At 38.5% G+C, this 20820-nt stretch overlaps 1 protein-coding gene across 4 annotated transcripts in view; it reads right to left on the bottom strand.

Annotated features, from left to right (window-relative positions):
* PLEKHM3 (pleckstrin homology domain containing M3) overlaps positions 1 to 20820 on the bottom strand; it is a 171491-nt gene that overhangs the window by 82101 nt on the left and 68570 nt on the right. For all 4 annotated transcript variants that reach the window (XM_023536249.1, XM_023536252.1, XM_023536251.1 and 1 more), the window contains 2 exons: positions 14500 to 14645; positions 4585 to 4778 (listed from right to left, as the gene is read on the bottom strand). In XM_023536249.1, coding sequence (XP_023392017.1) covers positions 4585 to 4778; positions 14500 to 14645 — 340 coding nt within the window. The remainder of the gene's footprint in view (positions 1 to 4584; positions 4779 to 14499; positions 14646 to 20820) is intronic.

The raw sequence follows: 20820 nt of genomic DNA, 5'->3' as shown, positions 1-20820 counted from the left end.
TATAGAATGTTTTTCCCTGGAATGGATGATTTCACTTCACTCAGAAGAGAAAATCTGACTTAAATTAGGATTTCCTAAATGCTAGTCCAAACAACAGGTATTGGTCTGGTGATGTTTTTAGCAGTCCAAGGTAAAAATGAGAAAAAAAAAGAAAAAAAGAATAGTAGAATAAATTTTAAATCTATTTGATTTTTAAAAGCTGTTTGATTTCTGAGCTATTTGCTTCTTTTTTTTTAGTGTTACTACGTTCTTTTATGAAATAATGGTGAGAAACAGGTGGTAATGTTTTAAGTTTGTTTTTGCTAAATACATATATAAAAAAACTTTAGATATCTCCACATTTTTGTTTTAAATCTACAGATATGTGAAATAGAAAAGTCTGGTAAACACTGACCTAGAGAAAATGAACTCTTAGCGCTAAGCCAGTTGTCACGCCTCGCTCTCTGAGGCTGACTGAGCCAGTAGTGAGCACGGGAGTGCCTGTGCCAGCAATCCCATCTTACCACTCACGGGACAGTACTATCTGCCACCTCCCTGCTGTCACACTCTCAGTAAAGGCTTCAGGAGAATTGAAAATGGTTGCTCTTAAGAGTCTGGAGACCTCTAGACGTCACCATCACCAAGGGCAAACATACTGGGGAAAGCAGCGGCAATCTGAACATTAGAAAACCTTGTTCTGAGCGTGGACTCTACTGCTTACCAGCTTTGTCACCTCAGGCAAGTCAGTTTTTTCTCTTTCTAAATACCATCTGTCATATCCATTTAAAAGGGCTGTCGTAAAGAATAAATGATATATTTATGGGAAAGTACTTTTTAATTGATAAAATCATAATTATCTTACATGGACACAGGTACCAACATAAATAAATGAAATAGGCTGGGTACAAGAAAAACAGGGCAGCAATTTATTACATACCAAACGGCAGCGGGTTTGGGGAGACAACAGGAGCAGCAGACGCTATGGCAGAGTAGAGTCCAGTGTCTAAAGCTGACTGCTGCTCTCCAGGGATGAGGGAACCCTGTATAATCACAGCTTCTGATTTCCCAAGAGGCACCAGAGAGCTAGTTTCATTTTGTGTGTGCGTGAAAACCCCTGTTTATTTACACGCTAGCAATTATTTCAACGACTTTAAAATCTGGTGAGGGCCATCCCAGAAAGGCCGAATAAAACACGTCTGAGCCAAATTTGGCCCTGAGGTGCCCGTTTGTGACTTCTGGTTTACACATATACGCTGTTCCTGTGTTCAGCGAGATACGTAGGGCTGAGGTTTCTACCAGTCTTCTTAGGGTCCTTCTCAAAGATTTCTATAATGGCTGCTGATCCAGATATGTCCTAATAGTGCTAAGATTTTCCACAGAGTTCTTCATGCACAGTCATGTGTGGACACCGTCATGTGTGCATAATTCTTCTTATGAAGAGTTAACTAGGCCTTGAACCAGTCCAGCAGGGTCACCATCTGGGAGTCCTCAGAAACAGTGAATTGTCAGCACTGTAAACATTTTAGATTTCATGGAAGGCACTGACTTTTTCTAAACTAATCACTTCTGCCAGTCAAATTTGCAGTTTGAGTTCAAGAACAAGGCGTTCATTTAACAACAATAACAAAAACAATGAAGAAGAAAATCCGACGGCCATCATAACGAAAGGCCTAAAAGCAAACTGTGACTTCCCTAATAAGGTGACGACCACAGTTGGCTCCCTGGCGGGCGAGCGCCAATACGATTAATCAGTCTGTTTTCAGTTTTCTCACGACAGCAATATTAACAGTTTGCTTTATTCTGTTTATATGGTGCTGACAAGTCTTCAGCATGTTGGGCCTACTTGCTGGAGATTAATGGCTACTCTTCTACTGAGGTAAAAACCAGGCAAGGAGAGCATGCCTTTTACAACTAGATAAGAACAGGATTCTCTTTGCTCTTTTTTGTTCCTCTACTGCCTTTCAACTCCTCTATCTTTTAATTTCTACCAAGGACATGTAAGATTAGTTGTGTCCAGCAGGTTCGTCTCATTGTTTAATAAACTCTCCCACTTTTGTCTATCCCTGAGTGAAACAAAAGGAACCTTGGCTATTGCTTTCAGAGAAGCTTATTATCTCTAAAGGTGCTGCTGGCTAATTTTGTTTTTTGAAAGTCAGATTCCATGTAAAGGTGAATGATAGGTAAGAGACGGCCTCTGGTGACAAGTTATTAGCATATTAGGTGGGCAATGGTTCTCCTTTGTATCTATAGTTATTTTTGTAAGCACTAAAGAAGGCAGAATTGATACTAAGTATGGCCTAGCTACAAGAAGACATTCCAGAAAATCTCTTAGCCATCTTTCGCTAAATAGTCATATTTCAAAATAAAAAGATTTGAAATAACTCAAGAAGACCAGTCCCCCCAAACCTCCTCCACCACCCCGAATCTGTGTGAGTAATGCTTATTACTGATATACTTTGCTCTGTGCCAGGTTGGAAAGACATGGTAACCTCAAACATTATTTTAACAGCATGTAAGTATAGAGAAACTAAAATAACAACATTAATTATTTGTGTTTGAAGTACAAGATTTTTGAGAGAGTAGAGAATTCCATACTTCTATTTTAAAAATTTGACTCACATAAAGGTTCGATTGGAGAGAGAAGAAACTGAAGTGAGGTAGACTAGATAGAAGCTTACTGCAATATCCTGAGACTCTGAAACAGGGTAGAGCACTGGAAGTGAAAAGGAGAGATTTGCGCTTTATCCCAGAAACAGAACCAACTAAATCTTTTTGACTGATTAGATTTGTTCTTCATTTGCTCATTCATTCAATAGCTATTTTTGAGGGTTTCAGATGGGTCGGACACTGTGCTAAGTGACATACAGGGACATAAAAAAAGGAATTTGAAGATTACTCCTTCCTGAAAATTGGGCTACTAGCCATTGTTCAGTGTTCTAAAGTAACACTATAATAGTCATTTATCCATACTTCCTTCCTTCTATCCAATACTTACCAAACACCTACTTTGTGCCAGGCACTGTACTGCATAATGGTCATGAACAATTCCAGAGAAGAAAAATAAAGAGAAAGGAAAAAAGACTACTGTCTTCGTCCTCACAGCCATGGGAATGCCTTCTTTCTAGAACTTCTCCTCCTTTCCTGGTGGTCTGGCCATAAGGCGCAGTACATGGTGGTAAACCACCAGACTGCTGGAGCAGCATAGGTATTCTTAGCCATTCATATGAAGAGAAGATCTATTTAATTTCAAAGTGTATGTCCTGATTTGGCATGTTTAACCAAAGCAAAACATTAGAAAGGTATCTAACATGATTACCATGTGTAGATCTTAATATCATCTAAAAATACAGGCGCAAGAAAAACCAGCTTTGAGCAAAGCCAAAAGATACTGAAATTAATAGAACAAACATATTTTGAATGTTAAAAATCTCATATCGAATTTAGTTGGTAAATTAGTTTGTGACATTTAATTATACTGCCTTTCAGGGAAAGCCCTGATCTTTTAAAATTAAGATTTGCTTACTTTATAACAATAAATCCTGACCACTTACTAGTACTGCTTTCTGAAAAACTACTAGATAATAGAAAGACTATCACTGAGAAGTATTTTGCTTTATGGCAGCTGTCTTTTCTCTATTATTTTATGAGAGCTTACCTAGATATTATATATTCTTCAATATCTACATTTAGTTCTTTTTTAAAATATCTTCTTCAGATGCCTAGAGTTATATATATAATTTTTTTTGGATTTAATTGGATCTCGAATAGCAAACTATACCACTTTAATACTTTCTAAAGTTCTTATGCACTCAGGCTTACCTCCAAAATCCATGACTAATGTATGCTTTTGGTCACTTCTATTAAAACAAAAAAATTAAAAGGTATTTTTAGGGACTTACGAACACCATCAACAATTATTTCAAGTAGAAGCTAGTTCGTATATGCCAAGAGTGAGAATTTAAATGCCAATAAAATCTAACTGTAAAAGAAGGAATTTGATGAGAGCAGGCACATTTTCACTTCAGTTTTATTTTGAGGATCTGAGCCTGGTATGGACTTGTGTGTTCTATAAACTCTGAGATAACTAAGCTATAAAAAGTCAGCCTGCACCAATGGTAAATGAAAAGGCAGAATCCTGGGCCTGTGCATTTTAATACCAGCTCTACCACCTGCATCGCTGACCAAGTTTGTTTCTCTATGGAAAATAAAAAGTTGGATAACCATCTACTTATTTCCCACTGAAAAATGTTTTTAAGTTACGAAATATTTCAAACATGCTTATTTTTACTGATGATAAATAGGAACCAAATTTGGGGAAAGTGTAAAACACCACAGAAATGATCAATGAAGGCACTGCCACGATTATTATCTCAACCTTTAGGTAAGATAAGTCTTCACCGTCTTGGGAACTCGATCCATGCGTTAAAAGCCTGCAGTTATGCTGAGATATTATTTTCACTTTGCTTAGCTAACCTGATAAAGGACCTTGGAGGAAAAAGTCAAAGATGAGTCCAGAGGGAGAACCACAGAATTCGAGATGCTCTGCGTTGGAAAGTTCCTTGGAGATCATCTAATACTGGACCATTTGACATTTATGACTCTTACCTGCGGCGCAGATCCTCCGCCACCGCTGCCCGGCAGCTGAACAAATAGGCTCGCAGCGACCTGAGCCGCTGCCGCAGCCGCACCACGGCGGCCAGGGGCTCGGCGTGTCGGTACAGCATGGGGTTCTCCTGCTGAATGTCGATCAGGGGCTCTTCATACACGTACTCTAGAAACTCTTTGGCCTGCTTAGACACCTACGAAATAAACGCCCTCAGTCAGTTCCGGTGACTCATCCAGCTTTCCACACCTCAAACGAGGAACCGTGGCTTAAATATCAAAGTCATATTCTTTTCTGAACACAGCCAAATGAACAAGCCCATAATTTAACTAAATATAAATGTTGGCTTCCCTTTCTCTCTTCCAGAAACTCAACTGGTAAAAGTGACCTTGCCATTGAAAGGCATTAGTTAATTGTTTCTCGATTACATGATTCTACACATGTGATAAAATGACAGAAATATACAGACCCAGTATACCAATATGATTTTTTTTTAAATATTATACTACAGTTATTTAAGCTGTAACCAATGGAGGAAACTGGGTAAGAGATATACAGGCCACTCTGTACTATCTATGCAACTTTCCGGGAATCTGTATTTCAGGATTAAAAAAAAAAAGAATTAAGACTGGTTTTAAAAACTACATATATATGTGCATATATATGTATGTGTATCCTGTAACACTTTTTATAAGTAGCCACTTTCAAAAAAATAAGTAAACCATGCACATATTATAAAATTCAAAAGGAATAAAAATATTTTTAAAAAGAGGAAAAAATATTATGCAAAATTTCAATGCATAAAAAACAGGCTCAAACATACTTTAGTGAACAGAAAGGAGTCGTTCTTATTAGAACAACTTTGAGCTTGGGCTGCCTCTGGCCAATATATTCGTCCAACTCTATATCTACCTCTGGGAGTAAACGATGAAACTATGAAAGTTGACTGTAAAATGTCATTGTCATCAGCAGAAACAATGCATTTGAGAGACAGGGGGAGTTGCCTGAATAATGCATAACACGTGGGTAATTTTTGGGAATCTTTATATACCAATTCACTGATACTGAGACATGGACTGGCTAGTGATACACAGAGTTGGCTCAGTTTCTATTTATGGAAGGTAAAACCTCTCTAGACTTTGGAGTAAGGCTGGAATTCAACATAAAAACAAAACAATTTTGCTTATTAAAAAAAAAATTGAAAATCACTGTTTCACACTCTAGGCTAGAAGATTATTAATAAAATTAAGATACAGTCTCTACTTTCAAGGGACTCACTATTTAGTATAATAGACAAATATTTAAAACAAAAAATATATGTAGCACATAGCCTGTCAACAAATTCAAAAGAAGTATGGATGAGGTCCACTGGTAGCTTAGAGGAGGCAGAAAGCACCTGTGCTTGAGGGAAGGGAGTTAGGAGCCAGGGCAGGCACAGCCAGCGACATTGGCTCGAGGTCTAGAAAGACAAATAGAAATTCACTTGGTGGGCAAGGATGGGACAGAGGAGAGTACGAAAAATAGACACAGCCATGGAAACCCATCAATCTGTACATGTGATAACTAAATGTATGGGTACTGTATGTTGATTAAAAACATATTTATGAAATTCGATATCATTTTCTTTTATGGTAAAGCTCATACAAAAGTTTGTTCCTTATAGAAATGCAGAAATGTATCAGGGTTTTTTCTAATCAAAGTCTCAGTTTTTTCCCTTATTAGCAATTATTTTTGAGGTGTCTGTTGTTTTGTGTGATCCTTTGGGGTCCTAGAGTTAGAGGTAATAAAGTTTACAGTCTCTGCAAATTCAGCTCACAAAAAAGCACCTAGAATTAGTGAAAACCTTTGACTATTTTACCGGACTGGAAATAACAGGTGGCAGGGCTAAATCATGCCTCACTCTGAGGCACAAAGACACAGGTACATGCCAGACACTGGAGCGGGCATTAGGCATTCCGTGGAAAATAAAACAGGTGCTCATGTAGCTCACGGTTCAGTGGGGAAAGTCAGAACTGGGTTCAAGTATTTTATTTATCACGGTTAAATATATCATATTTGCTATATTTAAATATCTTAAATGAGGAAAAAATGGATGGTGTTATGGGAAATGAAGTACAATCCATTTGAAACTGTTGCTGAAAAATGATGTATTATACAATTCAATTAGTCTTTCTGGCTCTATTGAGCAGTGTTTATACTGAGTCAGGGCCCGGTAGAATTAGGTTAACAATGCTACCTTTTAGTAGGTGAACAGAAGGACAAAGGGCACTGGCCAGTGTTCCAGGCCTTAAAAGGCTTCTCTCTTCAGGTGGCACTTAAGCCCCAAAGGAAAAAAAAAAAATCTTTTACAGAGACAGTAAAAGCAAGTAAGACAAATGGGACAGCAGCTACTGACATCATCAGCATTCATAAACTGAAATTACTAAAAACAAAAACGGAGCTAGTTTTAATAACGTCTAAGGCTCTGCTTTGCAATATTATGAACTAGTGTTAAGAATATGGAGCATACTGTGACCGCAGCTACCTGAATATGTGAACAAATCTCTGTCATGTTGAGCCGTGTTCGGCAGCAAGGCTGAGCGCATGCTTATTTTTGAGAATCAACCACTTATACTGGTGAGGAAATTTTTGAGAGAACTCAAAATTTGGCTTGATAGGCTATTTTTGCAAAATAGAGTACCGTATCCCCACCGACTTCCTAAATTCTAAATGGTCCTCCACACTGGTATGAGGATTCCACTTCCAAACACAACCGTAATTGAAAAGCTTTTAAAAAATGTTTAAAAAATATATACTTAGGGAAGGAAGCCAATGACAGTCTTCAGTGGTAAGGTTTATGTAAGAGAAAGTTTGTTTCTTGTTAATATAAACATTACATGAGGTATATGTGAACATAGAATATATTTGACCTAAGAGCTAACAGCTACTGTCCTATTTCCTGCCAACCAAATTATGAAAAACATGAAAAGCCTGAGTGCTGTTTCTGATGTATATGAAAACTCAGCTCGTAAGTACAGATGGATGAGCCCAATACTCTTTCTTTTTAAAAATGGTTTTGGTTGGTATTCTTTTCCATAATCCCACTCCATCCACATTTGAAACAAATTTTACAGGGACAATAGTTCATTTACCTATTGACTTATTAGTATTTTACTAAATAATGTTTTATTTTAATTAATAATGTTAATATAAACTAAGTTCTTTCCATAGCTTTTTAACAGAATAGTTTAAGCTATAAGAGCTCAACTCCGTGACTGTGGCTTTGTTGCAGTTTGTGAACTGGTTCTCTTCACAGCACTGCAGTCATGATTTAAGAGAGCTAGGAAAGAGGAAGTCTAGGTGAGAATAGGTCTCTTCCCTGCCTCACGCTCACTAGGCATCGGAAAAAACAGTATCATCAGGCTAAAATTAGCTACAAATGAATAATAACCAAATCTGCTACATACACATATATATTTATAAATATATTTGTCATTTGATTGGAACATTAAGCATCACTGATGTAGATTTATGCTGGTGACAACTACCTCTAAAAAAGAATATTGTTCAGATTGACATAATTCTGAGAGAGAGGTTTTGGATGGGTATCCTAGTATGTTCCCCAACAAAAATAGCCCTGGGTAATAAAGCAATGGGGCAAAGGGAATGTTTAGCCATAGACAGCAGCTTGCAGGTGATGTGGTGGTGGCAGTGAGGACTTCAGTTTTTGTTAGGGGAGGAAAAAGTATCAGAATAAAACAGATGAGAACATATCTTAGAATAACAAGGACTGGTACAGGTAATCTAGTTTAGTTTTTCTCAACCTGTGCTCCAAGGAATACTTATCCTACAGAAAAGATGTTCTGAGGTCCAACAACAAATATGCCACATGCCACATTCTTCTCTTGGTGATTCCAAGTGCAGCATGTTAGCCTATCAAAGCTCTGGGACATCTTGTACGAGAAGAGAAAACTTGCTTACTCCAGCCATTTCCCAGACCTATTTGCCTACAGACATGGCAGCTGTTTAACGCTGTGCAGGCTGTATGTGATGAAATCCAGCCTGCACTGCCCTCCCAACCCCCCACACACGCTCATCAACCAGAGGAAGGGCATCGTTCTCTAACTTCCTTCATCTTCTTGCCAAGCTGTGAGCTCCCAGGGCTGCACTCTCCTGGAGGGGCCCTGTTCCAATTATAAAGCTGGCCTAGCCGTAGTCCTCCTGTAGAATTTTGAGTAACACCTATTAACATGCACAGATTTGTTAATGCTCCATGGAACACACTTTGAGAAATGCTGAACTAATCCGTTACCTATATTTAATAGAAAATTCAGTCCTGAGAGCATAAATGATTTCTCTGAGGTTATTTTGTGGCAGAATTAGAACCAAAACTCAGATCTCTGGATACTCTGCTCTATGCTCTTTTAGCATTGCTTACATTCACCATTCTTTTTATTGTTTAATAACTCTACCATAAACTATCTGCTCTTAACTCTTTAAAAGAGGTGATCCCTGTCCCTATTCTGTCCTTCTCTACTCCCAAGTCAAATAGAAAGCAAGGAGGCTACCCTATAATGTAATTAGCACACTGGCCTGTAGGTTACCATTTGATTTTAACTCTAAAACAAAAACCAAAGTCCACTAACACTTCATTTATCTAGAAGTCACTTATTTGTGTATTTGTTTACTGTCCTTTCTTCCTTACGAGGTAGAGACTATGTCCCAATAGTGAACACAGTAATTGTTCAACAAATACTTGCTGTAGAAATGAATGAGTGCTTTACAACACACTTATAACACCTTGGTTATTTGTTTCTAAGTTTACAACATATTTAGAGGTAATAAGTAGAAAAGGGGAAAAACAGCTAGAGGCATCACAGTGACAGCTGACATCCTGGTAGTAAGGGAAGAAAGGTGCCTGCAAGATGTAAGATAATAGTATACAACACCAGTTGAGGACAATTTGCAACATCCATCAAACTCAGAAATATACACACCTACATCTAGGAAGTTATCTATAGTCTCATGAATGAAAGAACTTATATTAAAAATGATCTGTAAAGTTATTCACTGAATCTGTCTATAATAGCAAAAGACTGGAAAAACCTTAATGTCCATCAAAAAAAAGGATAGGCTGGATAAATTGGTGTGTGTGTGTGTATGTGTGTGTAAAATTCATGATAGAATATAGTGGCTATTTAAAAGGGAAAAAAAGCCCAAGGAAGAGTTTTATGATCTAAATAAAAAGTTCTCGAGAGCAGCATGCATCCTATATCACCTTTTTTTTTTTTTGACACCATGAGATGAACTTTATTTTAAAGCTCATAAAAGGTTTCACAATATCAGTTACAAACAGAATCCACATCTCTTCCATTTTACACCTTCTCATGACAAATGCACTGTATAACACAGAAGTACCTATTGTTACTTCTGTGTAAAAAAACACATGTATGGAAAATTACCACTGGAAGGATATATAAGAAAGGAGTAATTTGGTGCCTGTGGGAAGGAAAACAGAGTGGATGAGAGAAAGAGGTGGGAGGGAGATTGTCTATGTATATGGATGCCTTTTGTACTTTTTGGATCTTGAAATTTGTAAAAGTATATTATAATCAAAAAAGAATAAAAGTATAGCAGCACACAGCAATTTCTTTATGGAATAGCCTCCCATACCACATTAAACCACACTGAAGTTATCTACCACAGGACAGATTTTAGTCTGAGGCATTTAAAAAGGTTAATTGCTAGTATATATTTTCTTAAACAGAATATATGGAGCTAGGTCACAGTTAAAATTTATAAAATAAAAATATAATCACATTACTAAAAAGTTGGAGAATAAAAATTGAGAAACAACAAAGAATTATCATCCATAATCTTATCACAGTCAAATAACCACTTATTGCTTTGGTATAAGGTTTCTCCTTCCAGTATTTTTTCCCAACTCTAACTTGAAAAATCATGGCAAAAGTCTTAATGAAATCAATCTCAACCATAATACTTCTTTGTCCTGTTAAAAGAGGCACTGCGGACTAACAGTTCTCACAATCTCCAAATGACTCCGAACAAGTGGTTTTTCCCATCAACAGCTACTCTCCAGCCTCAGCAAGGTCAATAGAGCTTGCCTTGAATGTCTTTGAATGTCTCTCAAGATATAGAGATAGGAAATGGTTTATGTAACATGGAAAATCCCTAGCTGAATGGAATGTGAATATTCAGGCTAGGATAGAAAAATATTTTTAAAAAGCACAATGGAAGGGAACTACTTAGGAAGAGTTGAGGCAGACTTTGAGTTCCTTACCACCTCTTTGTCATGCATGGTATTTTTGAATGAAGGGCAGGGGGGACGCGGCTGGGAGGGTAGGGGGTTATCTTCAAAGAGAATTTCATTAGAAAATGGCTATAGAATTTGAGGATAGGGTTTAACTGCTGGGTAATCCTGGAGCTCAATTCAATTTGCAATCCTGGAAAATAGATGAAATCCTGCTTTAAAAATAATTAGGATTATTATTACTCCAGAGAGCAGACAAGAAAACAGCTTAAGATGACATATTTCATCCTGCTTTGCAAAACCATTTTTTTCTCTTTTAAATGGATAGTCAAGCCAGTCACGTACTTGCTATTAGGGAGAGCAGGCAGATATAACAGAACGATGTCTGGTTTTGGAAAATGATAGGTCTGAATTGATTCTCACAATTAGGAACATTAAGTTAAATCCTGCATCTGAGCAAAGACAGACAGTCACTGCACTAAATGGAATATCGTTACTTAAAACCAGTAAGAGATGATCCAGATAAAATTGACCAGCTCTGTTCTTCCTTTAAAATCTTCCCTGGTCCACTGAGATCCTGGGAAGAAATGGTCTGACAAAGGAGATTTCCCCCAGGTGCAACATGGATAAAGTGAGGGTACCTGATAGCTTCAGTTAGTTAGTTACCTATTCTCTCGAAATCAAACCTTGTTATTTGAATGACCACCATGGCAAAATGTCGGCTTTATAGAAAAATTGCAAGTGTCAGTGATGGCTAAATTGATGGTCTGAGTGACCTTTACAGTTCCTGAAAACAGACCTGGATTTCCTCTTCCATTTCACATCTTCTTAACCCATGCCTGATTTTTCCATTTTCTTCATTCAGTGACTCCTTTTCTGCTTTAGCTCCACTGAATGGCATGTATTCTACTGGCAGGTGCCACCGGCCTAAGCCCTCAATGATCACGAACTAGGACTGCCTCATTCACTTGCTCTCTACACACTTCTCTTAGCTGTCAAAGCCCTGCTCCAAGGAGATTAATCTAACTGTCTAAACCAAATTCAACCAGTGTACTTTCCCTCTAAATAAGTTTTTATCTAATACACACATGGCAAATATATTTATAGCCTATATTCAGGTGTCAAGTACAAAATGCAGAGGAGAGAATGATAACTCTGTCTCATGGAGGGGAAGGAAAGAATCAGGAGAGGAAATGAGATTTAAACTGGATTTAGGATTTGCCTGGAAAATGAGGGCAAGTGGAAGACAAGAGGTGTGAAATAGCATGGCAGGACTGGGGAACAGGAAGGAATGTGATCTTACTGAAGAGACTCTGGCTGTTATATAAATGTGAGGGGGTGGGGAGGTAGTGGAAGCAGGGACTAGAAAGGCAGGAACTAGAGATCACAGAAAGCCTCGATGTCAAACTAAGAGATTTGTTTTATCTTATATGCAATCATGGTAAAAGCTAGCATTAATTGAGCACCTGTGTGCCACACGCTGCACTACGTGCTTTCTGTGACTCATTCATTTAAGCAAACAGCAACCTTATGAAGTAAGTTCTATTATTATTATCTCCATTCCGAATGTGAAGAAACTGAGACTAAGGAGGGTATGAAATTTATCCAAGGTGAGAAGAGGACTTTTTCGTGGTATTGTTGGGGAAAATTAGAACTTCTCTGAAATATTATTGGGGCAAGACTTGAAGGTAGGAAACGTAGTTAGGAAGCTGCTGAATTCTTTCACGTAGTGATGCTGCGGTCTGAGGTAGTGTGGTGGGGCTGCAGGCACAGTGGAAATCATGACCTCGAGCTAAAATTCCGCAGCTGATTTCTGCTAACTGATTAGGCAAGGCAGGTGTGGCAGAGGGAAGAGCCCAGCATGTCTCCCAGCATGCTGGGAGACCACATTGCAGTGGTGACCGGTAGAGCCATCTGTACTTGGGGGGACATTTGGTGAGTAAGATAAAGTCAGGCCCACAGGACAGGCGTCATTCTTTCACTCAGTATACATTCCTGCTCACCTAAACTGTGTGCCAGGAACTGTGCTAAGAGAGGTGCCCTGTGCCCAGGGAGCTCACCCTTAGAAGACAGAAAAGCAGCTGGCTGTTATGTAAATATGAGGATAATAAAAATTATAACAACTTCCATTCTTTAAGTGCTTATCACAGTCATTTGAAGAGTGCTTTTCTTATCCCAATTTATGCAACTCTTTTAGGTAAAGATATGAATTATAATAAGAACAAATGCTTACGTGGCCCACACCACGTGCTAGGCACTGTTCTAAACATGTCACGTGCATTAACCCATTTAACCAGCAGTAACCATATGGGTTGTTACTGTCTTCATTTTCCAGATGAGGAAACTGAAACACAGAGAGACTAAATAACTTAGCCAGGTTAGACAGCTAATAAAAGACAAAGCTACAACTTAAACCTAGGCAGTCTGGGCTCATTTTACATATTAAGAAACAGGCTCAGGGAAGTTCAGTAATCTGCCCCAACAAATCAAGGTCCTAATTAGAGGTAGAGGTAGGAGTTAGACAAATGCCTGTTTAACAACAAGCTCCTATTATTAACCCCTAAAAAGTGCAATTCTAGAGACCCACACACGACATGGTGGTGGCACGGAGAGAGCCAGCAATGTAACAAATGAGGAAGGTAAAGGAACATCAGAGAAGATTTTGCCAAGGAGGACACACTTTTATCAGCTCTGGGAGAATGAGCAGGGATTCCGCAGATGGGTAAAAATATCTGGAGCAGACATGAAAGGGTGCTCTCTAAGCAAGAGAAAGGGCTCTTCTTGCTCCCAAGACAGAAAAGGAAGCAGAAAGGATAGGTACAAATATAGATAGATTTATAGGTATTCATATTCATATTTCATAGCTTCTATTTCTCCTTGAAGTAGGAGACAAGGTCATATGCTGAGAAGGACTGGAATAAAGCATCTTGAAGACCGTGAAGATACGGATAGTTATTGGGTAGAACGGGAGACACAGCTGCCCCAGGGTGTAAACCCATTGACCACTCACAATTTTCATGTTCATTTTAGACTTCAAAGATTACAGGCAGGTGACAGCTATAGGACCCTTCTCTGCCTACCTTCCTCCCAGGTGATATAGTTACAATGAAAGCAGATCTCAAAAATCAATTAGCAAGGAGATATAAAAACAGTCATACAGCCTGTTTTTGTACACAGCACCCTGCAGAGAAGTTTTGTTCAAGTTACATGTGACAATATTCTGGCAGAAGGATCAGACTAGCTCTCGTCAGATCAGGTCACAGAATTCTGTTAGGTAGCAGGACACAGAACCATAAAAGAACCCGAAGCCTAGAGTAGCACTCCAGTGGTAATGCTGTACGATGCAGCTAACCAATTCACACATCTCAAGAAAACTAGGTTGAAAACTAAAGTTGAGATGTCCATTAGGCAATTAATTCCATAAATCCCACTTTCAGTAGTAAAACTGGAGCTGGAGAGAAAAGTGGGAATCATATGAGTCCTGGTAGCTAAAACCATAGAAGGAGGGAGATAACGTAACAGAGGAGAAAGTGGGAAAAGATCTTGTAGCTTTTATGAGACTACCTAACCAAGTTTGCTTCAAATTCTTATGTCATCATCTTTATAATCCACTGACAACATTGGATCCAAATTACTATTACGAAGTGAACTTAGTTTTTGTACCTACCTTATATTTCGAAGTATCCCAGTTGTGGACTATGCGTGCCGGGATGAGAAAACTGTCATCCACATGGCAGCTGCTGCAGTAATACCACCCACTGTAATTGCACACCTTGGCTTTCCCATTGGAAAGGCCTATGGATCGCTGGCATCCTGTTCAAAGCAAAAGAAAAAGTCTATGATTATTGTACTTTCAAAAGCAAAGAACAAAGATATATAACCCTCAAGTTAAACAAAATTCCACAACAGGAAAGAAATTGCAGAGACTCCATGTATCGATATGTCCCCTCCTTCCTAGCCTGATTGCTTCAACCCCTTTGCCTCCTGGGGGATCCCTGAAACGGGCCCCCTGTTTCTGATCTCCTCTGATCCCCTATTCTCTGCATGCAGCTGCCAGAGATAAGTCTCTCTACAACCCTACTTTTCTCTCTTTGCTTCCCTCCTCAGAAACTCTATTTCCACGAGGCACTTTGCTGGGGCTTCTCATATCTTATATAACCCACATATCCCTATGAGGGAGATATTATCAGCTCTATTTTATAGATGAATAAACCAAGGTTTTAGCCAGGTTAAGTATTTTGTCTTGAGGTCACCCAGCCAATAGGAGGAGAAGTTTGGACTTGGCTCTAAGCTTGTCTGATTCTACAAATGATCCTAGAAACTGATACGTAGCCTTCCTTTGCTTACAAAATTAATGAAAGGAATTTGTCCTTCGATTGGCCCCCGTCTCACCTTTCCAACCACTTATTTATACAGTCTCCAATGGGAATATAACCTCTTCAGAGTTCTCCTCGCTGTTCCCCAAATAAACACAGTGCGCTCACTCCACCCTCCATATCTTGTTGTATATTATTTCTCCTTACATAACACGCTCTTCTCTCTCTACTTTGCCAAATCCTGCCCAATACTCAAGGCCACTGGTTGCCTGCAAATGATTGCTAAGGCCCTTTTCATGTCAAAAGAAGTCCATGATTCTGTGAGCACTGTCCTGGTACTCTCAGGGGACCTGGTAATTATCGTGGCCTTGCCACAAAGAAGCCATTAGTTTTCCTTAGAGAGGAGGAACTACCTTCTACTGATGAGTAGAGAAATTCTGTCACAATCAACCCAAAGGACGAAATCCAAAACAAGTAATCACAATTATAAAAACAGCATAATTTTTCTGACATTTTTGATCAATAGCTTTTATTTTAGAAATCCTTCCATATGGCGCATTTCATGATTGGGTACTAAGAACTGTATTTATCAAAGAAATCTCACATTAAGCCTATTTTACGATGTGGGCACAAAATGAATTACTACTACTACTATAACGACGACGACTACTACTATTAGTAGTATATTAAAGATATACTAATAATATTAGCAATAACATTAGAGTGATCAGTGTTGCACCCCATTTTCATTCGAAGGAGCTAAAACATACTTATTTAACAAATCGCCAACCTAAGAAGATACTGATTCACATGAACTGCATGAGTAAAAGTCTCACAAAACTCACAGAGCTTTCATTTTCATCACAAAATGGCATCCGTAATCAGCTTCACAGTGCATCCTTCAGAAAGAGAATTAGATCCTATTGTTTTTAAGTACCAGAGATATTAAAAGACAGAAAGTAAAAGGATATTATTGAATGTCAACTGTAATTGAAAAATTAAAAAAAAAAAAAGACAAAGTAAATGTATTGGTATTATGCTTTAAGAGCTCAACATTCTTCCTTCCTAAAACAGCTATTTCTTCACTATTGAGTAGCAACAAAGTCCTAACAAGCTCCTGTTTTTCAGATTGCTCAAGGAATGTGATATGTGTAAAAGATAAGGAAGAACCAAAGACACACATTGCTTCTGTTGGACGCAGGAGGAGCTGTCACCATCGCAAGGCCATGAACACTGGAACGCCGACTGCTACACTCACTGACTACACTGCCCATCTGGCATTTAGCACATGTCTCCGTAAACTGTTATGCCTTTTTATGTGCTTGTATAGGCAGAACCGCACTATAAACCTCTCAGATCTATTTTGTATCCTTAGCACTTAATACAGAGCTTTGCACATAACAGACCATCGATAAATGTTTATGTTGAAAGGATGATAAACTGAATATTATTTGGCACACATACACCCACATGCATATAAAGAGATTTTAATTTCTCATAGTTATTCTAGAATTGATCCTCCTAACCTGGTCATCTGCCTCTTGCAACAGCCTACTTTTGATAATTTCTCTGAGAAAATATGTTGCCTGTTCTAAAAATTATACATTACACATGTGTTCATCTACATGGACTATGGAACAAAGTTGAATGGAACTTGACATATTACAGACACTGGGATATTGCTGTTTCCAAAAATTAGACAGTCAAAATGACTTAACACTGAAATGACACTGAGTAGAATTCTATCTTTCTTAATAATTGAGAAAGTAATCTTGATCTTGTAGAAATTCAAGATCATCATTATAGTTGAAACTCTCGCCAAAGAATATTGCAGAAATAAATTTAGGTTATTTTACATTTTTGGTTGTTTGAAATTTGGATATGATAAACATCAGTAAGGATTTGCTAGATATTTCTATATGCTTTAGAAAGTACTATTGGGCTTATCAGTCTATACTTTTTAATGAGTTTATTGTAATTTTCTAGATGCAACATACATAGCCAATACTGAAATACACAAATGTGCATTTTAAGAAAGCACATAGCCTAAAAATGTGGATATCAACCAGGCATACAGGTCCAAAGCCTAACATGCTGGGGGTTCAATTACATGAGCTAACTAAATGAGCTAAACACCCCTGCCACTTTACGTTGGTCTCCAAGCTCATAAAAGAGAGAAAGGTGAGAGAACACAGCTTAGTTTTATTCAGGTTTTAGTTTAGACTGAAGCAGCAGCACAAAAGCTGCCTCCAGTCCTTGAGTGTCTTTACTGCCTGTTTAGAACCATGCTCTCCAACACTCGGTGCTGAAATCATCCCTAATGACAGAAGTAGATTTCAACCTATCTGTATGCTTAGGACTGTTTTGGATATGTGGTGTACAGATAGACACAAGTTTAGGGTCAAGAAGCCTTGTCTAGGGTACACTGTGAGCTTGATCCATCAACTCTCTAGGCTTGCTTTCTTCACTACAAAATAAAAGTTAGCCTAAATCGGTGACTTGCCAAATTCAGTGAGCATAAGAACCTTTCTGGAGATGTTTACGGAAAACGTAGACCTCACCCCTGCCTTGAGATATTGATTCTGTAGATCTAGGGCAAGGCCCAGAAACCTGCATTTCTACCCAACTGCCCACCTCCCACCAGCAACGGTGGTGGGTAAAAGCTGAGGATTGCCTGCGATTTCTAGGTGACTTGCAAAGGTCCCTCCAAGCTCTAAAATGCTATTCCAGTGAAGTGCAGAGGGTGTATAGACCACTCGGTGAAGAGCTCATAATTTATCACATAGTTCACTTTCCAGGCTTCCAAAATCAACATTTCAGGTTCTTAGTCAATTTCAAAAAAAAAAAAAAAAAAAATTTACTATGTAGAAACAACCTGAGTTCATTTTATCTGTGTTTTTCCATAGCATTTAATGTCCCCACTGAGAAGAATCTTATTTGACTTAGAAAGAATGAAAACTTTTAATCTTCAAATCCAGTGTATTTGTCATTGAAAGAACATAGGATGGCCAAGAAAGAAGATCAGAAGACAGTTGGTGGCCTGATGTAGATTATTTTCTAAAAACAACACATACCATTTATTTGAAGAAGGAAACACCTGTTCTTTCAATTAATTGCAAGATTTGCAAGATTTCCTTCTCTAATATTACGCTACCAAATCATAGACTAAAAATGTCTGAAACAATTCCTTTTAAAGATACACAATTTGAAATTTCACTATCATTGTGAGGTTTTCAACAGGGAAAAAATGTGTTTTCTTAATAATTGCTGTTAGAACCGCACATTTTTTGGAGGGTGCCAAAGCTGGACTCTGACAAGCAACACTATGGGGAGAAAAATAGAGCTGTAAAGCAGAGACAAAAAATAATTAATTGAAATAACTAATTAGGGCTTATTTACATATTATATTTGTGTGTACTTTCAAATAAGACTTTTCAACAATGTTTCTAAATTAAAGAGCATTTGTAGTAGGGAACACTCCACATGTTGGATCAAAGCAAATACATTCTTCCTAGTCTCTTTTTGAAACTTTTCAGAGAGTGTATTCAATTCATAGGAACAAAAAACTATCTCACAAGGGAACCCACTGGCCTTTTTTTTTTTATTGCTTCCCACCCCACTTCAAATCTTTAATGAACACAAGCTCTGAAGAGCTTAGCTTCCCCTCTGATACACTTTGGGAAATAAATGTAACCATTTAACCGAAATCCTATTTGCTGCATGTACAGTCCATTTCCCAAATGGCCTTTTAAGACACCCAAAAGAATCTGTTTCTGGGGATTGAAGCAGAAATTTTGGCTAATTCTCCACAAAGGCACAGTCTTTCTACTAACGAGTGTACCCAGTTAGCTCAACTGGCTGCAACGTGGTGTTATTGAAGCTGAAACCCGAGGAGGAGCCAACCACCTTCTCTCTACTTCAGGGCTACCAACTCAGCCCGCCTGCCCCTGACCAGCAGTTAGAACATTCACGGGTGTGAGAGGGGTAACAAAGACTGTGGGTGGATCCAGGTGGATCTCTCTCACTAAAGAAAGAACACACAATCTTTTCTGAGTCAGCCATGCTACCCCTTTTACCTAATTTGGGAAGGTAAATCCAGTATTTTGTATTTGGAAGGTAGAAAAGCTCTAAGGAGAGAACAGGGCAAGTAAAAAGAAAGAAGGAGCATCTATAAAAGGGAGGAAACAAGATAAAAAGAGTGAGAAGACAAGTTTCCATTTGCTCTGTTAAAATAAAAAAAAAATGAAACTGGGAAGCTTCATACCTGTTTTCACCATATGCTTCTAGGGGTAGGGAGAGAATGGTCACACGAGAGGAAAAGGGGCTGCCCTGTACCTCTCTCCTACCTCCATCCAGTGTTCTGGCATGCGACAGTGAGCTGTGGTAAGCACTGTGTAAAGTGTGGCTCAAAGGCCTGGACTTGGATCACATGCTTGAGAGACCAGAATTTCCAAAATGAAGAAAAACATAAGTGAGGATTCAGTAACTTGACATTTTACAAGAATTGGGGGGAAAAGTCATAAAGAACTTAGCTTTCTTAACTTGCAGGCTGGAACCAATGGCTCATTAAATGTGTAGTAGTTAAGTGTCAAACATACTTTTTTTAAAACTAGGTGTCACTTTGGGTATACCATCGAAAATTTTGTTTAATGAGCTGAGGATTAGCACAAAGTTGGGCACGGTGTCTAAACAAGGATTGTTGGACAGAGGGCAGAAGCAATTTTTGCAATGTAGTTTTTGTATCCTTTAAAGGATGTGGAGGCAAATCAACCTTGGTGCCCGGACTTGCATTACCCACTATAGGACGGGACAGAGCTGGGATGTGAGACTGACCACATGTGTGTTCTCAAGTTAACACCAGTGGAACTGAGGCGAAGGAACTCTACATAATGGTGATGGAAAGGGGCCGAGGGTGAGGGGCATTGAGAAACACCTACTTAGAAGTGAAGTGGTCCCTCCTTATCTGTGAAGGATATGTTCCAAGACCCCCAGTGGATGCCTGAAACTGTAGAGTATCAGACTCCCCCTCCCCACCCTCTCTCTCTCTCTCTACACACACACACACACACACACACACACACACGAGTTTTTTCCTATACATACATACCTATAATAAAATTTAATTTATAAATTAGGCACAGTAAGAGACTATCAACAATAGCTAAAAAGAAAATGGAACAACTATAATGATAAGAGTTATTTGAACACAAGCACTGTGATACCATGACAGTTGATCTGATAATAGAGAAAGCTACAAGTGATTAACCAGCAGGGAGAGTATGCAGCGAGGATACACTGGACAAAGGGATGATCCACGTCCTTGGCAGGACAGAGCAGGATGGCGTGAAATTTCATCACGTTACACAGAATGGCGCATAATTTCAAACTTGTGAATTGCTTATTTCTCAATTATTTTCTGACCAAGGTTGACCATGAATAACTAAAACACCGGAAAGTGAAACTGTGGATAAGGGGAGACTACTGTAAGTGACCTAAAACTTTTCCCATCTTATGCATCCAGGTTACTCTGTCTGTGAGACAAGGCGGTGACCCACAAAATAGAAGGCATGTACTTATTCATAAAATCAGTTAAGTCATGAAATATTTGGGTGGAGAATCAGGCACATGAAAACAAACACCTTTGAGTATGCATTTTCTCTGTTATAAGGCAT

Source organism: Pteropus vampyrus, unplaced genomic scaffold (assembly GCF_000151845.1).
Source record: "Pteropus vampyrus isolate Shadow unplaced genomic scaffold, Pvam_2.0 Scaffold152, whole genome shotgun sequence".
Lineage (NCBI taxonomy): Eukaryota > Metazoa > Chordata > Mammalia > Chiroptera > Pteropodidae > Pteropus > Pteropus vampyrus.
Note: the sequence above shows the minus strand (reverse complement) of the source record. Positions and strands in the feature narration are given on the sequence as shown.